This window comes from Alligator sinensis, unplaced genomic scaffold (genome assembly GCF_000455745.1).
Source record: "Alligator sinensis unplaced genomic scaffold, ASM45574v1 scaffold955_1, whole genome shotgun sequence".
Classification (NCBI taxonomy): domain Eukaryota; kingdom Metazoa; phylum Chordata; order Crocodylia; family Alligatoridae; genus Alligator; species Alligator sinensis.
Window position 1 is genome coordinate 630,530 of NW_005842791.1, and position 10,461 is coordinate 640,990.

At 55.7% G+C, this 10,461-nt stretch overlaps 2 protein-coding genes across 5 annotated transcripts in view; both read left to right on the plus strand.

Annotated features, from left to right (window-relative positions):
• The window catches only part of ARHGEF40 (Rho guanine nucleotide exchange factor 40), a 32,737-nt gene extending 30,883 nt beyond the window's left edge, over positions 1-1,854 (plus strand). For all 4 annotated transcript variants that reach the window (XM_025191157.1, XM_025191155.1, XM_025191156.1 and 1 more), the window contains one exon: positions 1,229-1,854. The gene's annotated coding sequence lies outside the window, so the exon portion shown is untranslated. The remainder of the gene's footprint in view (positions 1-1,228) is intronic.
• Positions 1-5,220, plus strand: part of ZNF219 (zinc finger protein 219) — a 9,722-nt gene extending 4,502 nt beyond the window's left edge. Inside the window, exons 3-5 of the mRNA XM_025191147.1 lie at positions 1,319-1,730; positions 1,871-2,683; positions 3,471-5,220. Of these exons, the coding sequence (XP_025046932.1) occupies positions 1,319-1,730; positions 1,871-2,683; positions 3,471-4,177 (1,932 nt within the window). The 3' untranslated portion in view covers positions 4,178-5,220. The remainder of the gene's footprint in view (positions 1-1,318; positions 1,731-1,870; positions 2,684-3,470) is intronic.
• Positions 5,221-10,461: the final 5,241 nt, after the last annotated feature.

Consider the following 10,461-nt stretch of genomic DNA (forward strand, 5'->3'; position numbering starts at 1 on the left):
TCCCTACTGCATGGGCTGGTTGGTGGAGATTTCGAGAACAGCCATGAGACCTATCGTGGTCTTGGACTGCCATGTGGACAGACTGAGACAGGAAAGGCTCTTTTCTCTGATGAAAGGAGCTGGGATAAAGGCCATTAAATATCGGCTGGTCCAGAGAAGGAGACCAGCAGGTGCTGGCTTCCCTTTTTCTCCACACAAGGCCAAGGAGACATTATATAAGGACAGGCAAAAAATTGTAGACGCTGATAGGCCATGCTCACTCTCCTTGCATGGTGTCGGCCAGTGGAACTGCCTGCCTCGAGGTGTTGCCTGTCTGGGAATTTTTCAACCAAATGGCCTCTCATTGAAGCCCGCTGATTTGATCAAAGCCAAAGCTTTCTCTGGGAAGACAGTGACCGCCACATTTTCAGTGAGATAAGGAGGTTTTCAAAAAAGGGAACCTGAAATTGTTGAGCTTTGTCGATTTTGCTAGACATCTAAGCAAAAATTAAATGATTGGAATTGAAACAAAATCTGGGGCCAGATCCTGTTCCAACTCCTAGGCACATAAGTGAACAGACAGGCCTCTTCCAGTCCCCCAAAAATGGTCAGTGCAAAAGTTGGGGTGGTCCTCCTCCTCCTTACTCAGCGAATGGTGTCAGACAAAAGGAGATGCAAGGTGGATTTTAAGAACTTGAATAGCAGGATAGACTTGCACGGAGGAACCGAAAGTCCACATAGATGCCTGTTTGGTAGCAGAGAAGGGGCCATCAGCCACAAAAGAGTGTTTGACATGCCCTAAATTTCTGGAGGGAATTTATAGTCCAGGAAACAGGTTTAAATGTTGAACTTGCGCCCCACTTGATGGCATAGTTATTGTCCCAAATCAATATGCTTCCATGGCAGCCTGCAGGCCGCAGCTAGCTATCAAGCGTGTGTGGGATTGAGGCAGGCAAGTTTCTTTGGGTAGATGTGCTATCTTTTATTAGACCAGCTGAGTAGTTGGAAAAAAGTTCTTTGCAAGCTTTTGGGTGCAATCACCCTTTTTCAGGCATGGGGAGTCTCTGCTGTTTGGGACTGAGGGGCACTTGAAGTGTTGATTGGAAGTAGCTGATCCTCAGGGACATGCTTGGTTGGTCTCAAGGATATACTCCAGGGATGGAGAGATGGGCAAAAGGGGTCTTCCTAGACCTGAGTTGTCCTCCAGCTGTCTTTGTAATGCTGTCCCTTTGCTCTTCTCCCTTCACAGGAAGTGCATTCCCCATTGCAATCGCCACACAAAGCCACGGCCAGCAGCCCTGCCAGTTGTGCAGCTCTGCCATCCCCCCCTCTCCTGCAGGAACCCCTGTCCCCGCCAGCCCAGGGGTCGCCCGAGGAGGTGCCCCCCGGTGACGGCGAGAATGAGCCTGCCTTCAACGGGGAGCTGGACCTGCAGCGCTACTTCAATGGGCCGGAGCTGGGGGTGGCCCCCGGGACCGGGCGCAAGGCTCGGCCGTTCCCCTGCGCCGTGTGCGGGAAGCGATTCCGCTTCAACAGCATCCTGGCCCTGCACACCCGCATCCATGCTGGCGAGACCCCCTTCTTCACCTGCCCCTACTGCGGCCACCGGGCTGCCCAGCGCAGCCTCCTGCGTCTCCACCTGCGCTCCCACCCCCCCAATGCCCACTCCCCCCTCAGCCACCAGAGCCGCCTGGTGCTGGAGCTGGAGGAGCGGGCACTGCTGCGGCGGGGCCCATCAGCTGCCAGCGAGGGTGAGGAGGAGGAGGAAGAAGAGGAGGAGGAAGAAGAGGAGGAGGAGGAGGCAGCTGCACTGGATCTTTCCATTCCTCACTCTGCAAGTTCCACCTTAGTTCTGTCTGCTGCTAAGCCGAATTCAGCTTTGTACCTTCAGCCCAGGAAGGCGAGCTGCAGCGGCACGGGCAGGAGGCTCATGGGGCTCCCCAGGCACCGGCCCCCGCGCCCTCACCTCCTGCGGCTCCTGCTCCAGCTCCGGCGCCGGCGCCAGCACCTGCTGAGTTTCGGTGCCAGGTGTGTGGGCAAGCCTTCACCCAGTCGTGGTTCCTCAAGGGCCACATGCGCAAGCACAAAGACTCTTTCGATCACAAGTGCCCCGTGTGCGCCCGCTGCTTCAAGGAGCCGTGGTTCCTCAAGAACCACATGAAGGTGCACCTCAGCAAGCTGGGCCTCAAGGGCGAGCGGGGAGCCGTGCCGGAGGTGCCGGGGGGGCTGCTGCTGGGCTACGAGGCGCTCTACCCCACCTTCCTGCCACCTGTTACTGCTGACAAGGCTGAGGCCAGCTCCTTCCTTGGCTACGTCGAGCTGCGCCCGCCAGGTGATGCCAGCTGTGCTGAGCGGCTTCACGCCACTGCCCGGGCAGTGGAAAGCAGTCAAGAAGCGGCAGCCCAGATGTGGGGGGAGCGGGAGCGCCAGTGGCGCCCCAGGGGCAAGGAGGCAGGGAAGGAGGGCAGCCCTGGTGTGGACCGGGGACACCGCTGCCCAGATTGTGCCCGAGCCTTTGCCAGCCACCAGCAGATGGCTCTGCACAGCCGGAGCCACCAGGACGGGGAGTGGGCCAGGGGCCAGGTGCTGGGAGCACTGGCCTCACTCCATGCTGCGGCGGGACATGGGCTCGCCACGGACAGCAGGGGCGCCTCCAGCATGGGGACAGCCGGGGCTACGGCCCTGCCCAGCCCAGGGAAACAGGGTGAGTCTAGGGCTTGGGTTATCCATTGCCTACCCCCAGTGTGTACCCATGAGACCCCCTACCCCAGAACTTCCCCCTCCAAACTCTGTACCTCCAGCACGGGCCCCTGATCCCAGACTCACCCCTGAGCCTCCATGCCCCCTACACCTACTTCCAAGACCCACCGTCACCCCCTACTCTGTACCCCTCAGACTGGATCTCTGAGCACCCCCAGCCTCAAATATATCCCTGACCAGCCCCCCCCCCCCCCTCCCCCCCCCCCCCCCCCCCACTCCTGAGTCACCTCCTTTGCTGAGGTCCCTTTGGTTTGACTCACTGCTGTCTCCTCTCCCCTCTCTCCAGAAGAGACCAGGCTGTGCTTGGGACCTCTGCGCCCAGAGCGGGGGCGCAGCATCTCTGGCAAGGACTGTCCATACTGTGGCAAATCCTTCCGCTCCTCCCACCACCTCAAAGTGCATCTGCGTGTCCACACGGGTGAGCTGAGTGCTGGGGCAGGGGGAGCAGGGTCCTGGCCTTCCCCAGGGACCGGGAGAGCCTGGGAGAGGGGTGGAAACCAGAGGCATGGAAGGCACCCCAGGGCTGAATGCAAACTAGCAGCCCCTATTTGTGCATATGAAAATTTCGCCAAAAAAGGATAGATAATGTTTTAGACTTTCCCAGTTTGTGGCTAAAAACCAAAAGGACCTCCAGGACCTATTGAAGGCTCCCAGACGTGCTTTAGCTGGTTCTGTGTCTGTCCGTCTGGGCTCCCAGATCTCACCTTGACCTCTCCCTTCTCTCCTGGCAGGCGAGCGTCCGTACAAGTGTCCCCACTGTGACTACGCCGGCACACAGTCCGGCTCCCTCAAGTACCACCTGCAGCGCCACCACCGAGAGCAGAAGAGTGCCAATGCTAGCGCTGGTGGGCCCCCAGAGCTACGGGGCCGTGCCACAGCCAAGGCATCGCCCTACCTGCCCCTGCAAGCAGCTGACAAGTACCAGGGCATCTTTCTGCCACAGGCCTGGGGTGCCAGTCATGAGCGCGGTGGCCGGAAAGGTGCCTGCGCTAACCCAGTGCTACGGAACGGTAGGGCCGACTTTGAGCCGCTGGACCTCTCGCTGCGGCCGGCGCTGGAGGGCGCGTCCACTCTGCATCGCTGCCTCTTCTGCCCTTTTGCCACCTCGGCACCTGAGCTGATGGCCCTGCACCTCCAGGTGCATCACAGCCGCAAGGCCCGAGGGCGCCGCCCCACTGTAGCGCCCTCCTCCAGGTCCTGTGCCCACGAGGAGGTCAACAGTGAGCTAGGACTGCCCACTGAGGGGTCAGCGCTCCTGGGCCCCCCCAGCTCGGGGGGGGACGAGGAACAGCTCCTGAAGCATCCCGATGAGGGACCGGGACTTGGGGAAGAGCCACCAAGTGCCACACACCGAGGGGAAACCCCACCATCCCACAGAGCCCCCCTAGCCATGGGACCAGGCGAGACGCAGGAAGAGCAGGGGCCGGGACAGGCTTGAGGCTGGGCTGAGTGATGGAGCGGTGAGCAGGGGGTCCTGCTGCCCTTCACGAGGCCTAGAGACCTAGTGCCCAGGAGCAGAAGAAACCCAACCCACTCTACCCCCCATAGGGTGCCAGGTGGAGGCAGGGGCCATAGTGTAGAGGTTAAACTAACAGCAGTCAGGCAGGGAGGGGAGCTCTCTAGGAGAAAGGTAGAGGAGTGCCAGGGCAGCAATGAGCTATGGGGAGAGGGGAGAGCCCCAGAAAGGCATACCCAGGGCCATGGGGGAGTCCAGCGTTTGGGGTAGAGTCCCCCATACCTCCTGGACCTCTCCAGCCTGGCTGGCTCGCGGGGGCTGTTCCCGGGTGCTCTGCGCCCTGCCCCTGCAGGGGGGTTTGCCCCCAGGAGCTGCATTTTATTGTTCTGGTGTCTATAACTGATTCTGTTGTTGATACCAGTGTTTCTGGCACCAGGAATGGGCAGGTCATGGGTCCATGCATCTCCAAGCTGTGGGCTCATAGGTGCACCAGGCCTCCTGTGCACAGACAGACCTGTACAGGAGCACCCGGGCCATGGGATGAGTGTCTGTGGTCTCTATGCCACAGGAAGGGGTCCATCTGGGGATACGTGGCATGAAGAAGGGGTCTGTCTCAGGCCTCTGTGCCACAGGACGGGGTGTGCCTGCGGTTTCCGTGACATGGGTGCGTGTCCACCCGTGGAATTCATGCTGCAGTGTGGTCTCTGTGGCAATCAGTGCTATGGTCTCAACTCCATGATCAGCAGGGCCATGGCCTCATCCGCATGCTGATCATTGCCGGGGCCTCATTTCCAGGGCAATGTTTGCCATAGCGGTCACCGTGATGATTGGTGTGGTCCCCCCCACCACAACGCCAATCCATGCCATGACCTTGTCTCCATGATCACCAGTGCTCTGCTCTCATCTCTGTGGCAAGTCGATGCCGGGGCCTTGTCTCTGTGAAGATAGTTGCCTTGACGATCTGTAGAGTTCTCTATTTTTTTTATTCTTTTCTTGTAGAAAAGTTGAAACTGGAAATAAAGATAAAAACGAAAAAAAAAAAACCCCCAAACCCCAAATCTCCCCTCCCCTCCACCTGCCAGGGGAGCTTGTGTGTGCTTCCTGGGAAATGCCCGCTGCTTTTGCAGCTTGAGGAAGAATTGCTTTCTACAGGATTAGATCCCCTCGTGGGAACACTTATCTATGGGGCTCCTCTGGCCTAATTTACAGGCCAGACAGACTCCCAGCAGGCCAAAAGGATGGGACAGCCTCTGCACACTTTAGGTACCCAGAATCATTCAGTCCCTGCCACACCTAGACTGCCAGGCCCAGGGAAGTGATGCATCCCTGCCGATGCTAAGACTGCTCCAGCATTTCCTCCTTGGACATTATGGACTCCCTAAAACCCCCAGTCCAGGGACTCACTCTGCAGATGCAGAGCCTACCAGGGAATCCTAACTCAGGGACTGCTGCCCCAGCTATGTGCGCAGCTCCCCTGCCTGGCTACCCCCTAGCTCAGTGTCCACCCCCAAGCCACTGTCTCCTCAGGGACCCTGCCTTGCACAAGTGACCATGGCAGGTTGAGAAGGGGAGGTCCTATGCCCTGCTGTCTTGCCTCTGCCCTCCTTTATATATACTGGTACAGCACCTGGCACATCCAACCACCAGCTCTCTTAATATTACCATCACAAGCTGCACCCAGGCTACAGCTATCGGAACCAGCTGATAGATTCAAGTCCAGGCTCCCACTATCCTGAGTACTGCACAGAAGCCAACCAGGGGCAAAGCCCCTATTGCATCAGGTGCTGCACAAACCCTGATCACAGCGATGAGTCTGATCTGCAAGCTGGAAGGGGAAACCAAACAACAGGCCTGGTGGAAGCTGAGCTGGATGGACTCATGGGTTTGAGCTGGGGGGCTTCTGGGCTGGCTGGTTGTGCATCTGATTCTGGATGGTGGTACTGGATAGGGAGGCTGCATCTCAGATCAAGCATGGACCCATGCATCTTATAGGGGCTGAATTCCAGGCAATATGGACTTATAAGGGGACACTGATTCAGTGAGTTACTGCTCTGGATGGGTGCATGGGTCTGGCCTAGCAGGTTTATCAAGCTAGATGGGCTTCTGGGTTGCTCTGAGATGAGATTACCAAGTTGGAAGACTATCTGGGGGACAGTACCAGGCTAGGTGGCCCATGGATCTAAATGGAGATGTGGGGAGGGGGGATCTTGAACTGAAAGGGCCCATGGATCGGATTGGGAGGTCAGATCTACTGGAACGGATAGATCCATGGGTTTCATTCACAGGCGTGGGATGGTCCCCAACCTAGATGGCCCTGTGAGCCTGGGATTAGTGGGCATCGTGGGACTTTGGGTCTGACCCAAGGGAGATAGCAAGCTGTGTGAATCCCAGAGGCCAGTCGAGGAGGAATAGGTGGGTGGGTCCATAAGTCTGATCTGGAAAAGACAGAGAGGATTCCAGGCTAGATCTGCCTCCAAGGGCTGTGGCACTGGGCAAGGGAGATGGCTGCCAGGCTGTTACAACACTCATCAGATGTAACTAGGAATGGAGGGCGTTTTATCATCTCTGCAAGTGGGCATGCCAGGCTATGTGGGCTCAAGCCATGACGTGACTGCAGGGTGCAAGTGCCACGGTTTGCTGTGCGGTGGGTGGCATCAGTGCCAGACTGCAACTGTCTCCAGCCCAGATGGGGAGGCTTTCACTGTGCGAGTTAAAGAAACCCGGGCACACAAATTTCAAGACATGAGGTGAGAAGCGCCTGCTCCTTACACTGCTGCAGCAGTATGCAGAAACTGGGACATGTGGGCAACATCCCTGCTTTCATAGGGAATGAGATCTAGTGGGTACATGCGGGCAACATCCCTGCTTTCATAGGGAATGAGATCTAGTGGGTACATGCGGGCAACATCCCTGCTTTCATAGGGAATGAGATCTAGTGGGTAAGGTGGGGGAAGGGGAGGGAGGGAGGGAGGAAGGAGAGCTAGGTATCTGGACTCCTGGGGTCTATCCCTATTCTGGGATGTCACTGGCATCTGCATGGTTAGAGCTGACACAGAAGGATCAGGATTCCTGAGGTCAGTGACCCAATCCTGCTGCAGATTTATTGTGTGAATGCAGACACACTGCTTCATTTCTCTCTATACCTCAGTTTTCCCCGGGGGGGAAAGGAAGACCAAGAATCCTGTCTTCTCTGCCACCCAGCGGCCAAAGTGCTTAGGAGCTGCAGGGCAGACCGGAGTGAACATGGCTTCTGCAGACTGACACCAAAGAGATGGAGTGTGGAGCATAGCATGTCTTCTTCTGTTGTATCCATGGAGTGTCTGTCTTTCCCTGCATGTGCCGTGTCCAGCGCTATAGGAGCCCCGATTTGATTTAGACCAAACCTTTAAAAAGACCTGATCCTTCAGCTAGCCTTGGGCGGAGCAGGGCAGCCCATCGGAGTACAGGCATTTCCCAGGATCTGAAGGCTGGGGGGAATCAGTGCTGGTCCAGATCCCTGGACCTGGGGGAGCACAAGGCCCCTTTGCCTTGAGCTCTCCCACAGGCCAGCAGCCAAGCACTTCCTAGCTGTGTGCACTGGGGCTACCTTTTTGCTGGCTGTGCCAGGTAGGCACAGGTGACACTGCCTGGCTTGGTGTGGTCATGTCAGCTATAGTCCAGCTCTGAGTAGCCCTGAGCTCTACACTGCCCTGGATGCTGCAGGGGAGACTCTGCATGCTCAGCCTGCCAGCTGGGGGCTGCCAGGTCTGGCTCCGGGCATCGCTGCCCAGGCCCAGGGGATGCTGAGGCCATATGAATCTCTGCGTTATGACGGGATGCCAGCTTCACCCTGTTCCTGGTGCACAGTAGTCTGAGCCCCTCGGGGCGCCTCATCTTCACTTCAGGGGCACAGCACCAATGCCAGCTTCTGCCCACCGCATGCCTAGGCCCTGAAGGCTTCCCTACCTGAGTTGTCCACCTGAATAGCTCCCCGCCTCCTCCACAGCCAGGGGGGAGGTATCACATTTCCCAGCCATCCACTACAATCAGGAATGTGCTATTTTCTTTTTTTTCCAACAAGAGCTGTGAGCCTCAGTCCCTTGACCCCAGGAGCTGGGACTTCAGGAGGACACCAAATACAGTGACAAGGTAGGAGAAACTGAAGGGAGGGACAGGACTAGGGAAGCGTGTTGCTTTTTTCCAGGGTTTTCAGAAGTGGAGAGAGGGGTTGCATAAGCTGAGAATACAGTGCCTTGTCCCTCCATCTAGTAAAGTTGGAAATGAGTGTTGGGATGAGTTATTAGAACGGTGCTAATCAAGTGTGTGGTCAAGACATTTATTTTTGTGGGTGTTTTGTAGAGCTTAAGGTCAGAAGAGATTGTGAGAGAAGCTAGTCTGACCTCCTGCAGAGCAGGAGGCATTATGACAAAAAGTTAGAATTATCCCAAAATAAAGGGAAACATTGTAAAGTAGCTCTAATGGCAGAAAATCGCACCACTTAACATACACAATTTATTCTCTCTCTGCCACATCCTTATCACACTTTTATTAATGGCTGAAAACTAAAATGTCTTCCTAAAATGAATTTAATGACCCAGCATCTAAATATAATTTTTTAATGATAATAAATACTTTCTTTTATATCTATAGTTGTATCAGTGTTTACCAATCTGTGTATGTCTGTAAGAAATGGTGAAGAGAAAGCATTGATTTGCTTAGGTCGTGTCTGTTTCCATGACTAAATCAGCGGACTATTTTTTTTTACCAATTTCAATCCTTTTTTCGAACGGGTACAGCTCAAATCAGCTTTGCAAACACACATTTTTGTTATAAATAATGAACACAGAAGTATGGAAGTGGCATTAGCGTAAATGCTGAGCACACAGTCACCTACTCCACAGTAAGTGATAGGGAGGGGACTGATGAACATCCACATCTATTCCTTGCAAAATGTTTAGAGAGGGGATCCACAGATACCAATCGTTTTTTATTTCCGTGCTGTTTCAAAGTACGCGCCCCCCTTTGGATCCCAACCGCACAGCATTTTCAAAGCCCTTCTGCACAGTATTTTGTCTGATTCAGTCCTTCCTTAAAAAAAAAAAATGCGAGTGGCTATTGTCATGATTTCTCCCTGTTATTCTGCCCCCGCCCCACCCCATCAGCAGAACCTGAACCCTGCTTTTGTTTTGAACTCAAACTGGAGCAGGTGCAGGGAAGGGCTACTAGGATGACCAGGGAATTAAAAGCTGCTTTTACCAGAGGAGACTAGAAGAGCTTGGCTTTTAAAGCAGCAAAAGGAAGGCTCGGAGAGGATGTGATTGCTGTCTATATCCATGAAGAAAGGGGGGAGCACTGGGGAGGGAGGCATGCTTTTTAAGGAACATGACAGCACCAGTGCAAATGGGGACAAACTGGCCAGGAACAAGTGCAGGCGGAAAGCCAGAGGCAGGTTTCTAACCAGTGCAGCAGTGAGGCTTCCCAGTAAAACCGGGTTGAGGTGAGCAACATGCATGGTCGTAAGATGGAGACTGATGGGTTGATGAGAAGGGTGATGTGAAAGGGTTGCTTGTAATAGCAGGGGCTGGACTTGGGAGGTTGTTCCCAGTCCTGCTTCGTGGCCCTTGTCTGTCCTTAGGTTATTTGGGGCTTTTGATGTGAAGATAAACACCATTGCACAGCCCCAGTCCCTGCCTTGGCTCTCAGGGCAACTAAGGATTATTACTAAATAATAATTAGTCCAGCTACCAGGGTTGGCTCCTTTCCTATCAGGTGCTCAGTGGTGCTGTGTCTCCATCCATTTGGCCCAGGGCCATGCATGCCTGGCCTGACTCCTAGCACTTTGCTTAACTAGTCTCCATTGTGCGGCCAACGACCACAATTTCCTTCCTTTTGCAGAACCACAAATCCTTGTTTCCAAAGCTGGGTGGGCAGCAGATCTACATAACAATCCCCGAGATGGACTCAGTCCCCAGTCTGGGGAGACCCCAGGGAGGCCTGGGTGGAGAGGGGAGCATGGGGAAGGCCCAAGGGCAAGGGGGAGTGTTGAGGGGGCGCCCCCAATCCGAGCAGAGCCCCTCCTCAGGGCGTGGAGGGGGGAGAGGGCCAAGACATGGGGAAGGGGTGGCGGCATCTATGGGGGAGGCACAGGAGACAACCCTGCAGGGGGCTGGGAAGGGAGGGGGCGGTGGGGCAGGCAGGGGCGCGGGCTGCTGTGGCCCGGGTGCATCCCGATCCCGGGGTAGTTGGGGGAGGGTAGATGGGGGAGAGGTGCCCCTGGGGTAGATGGG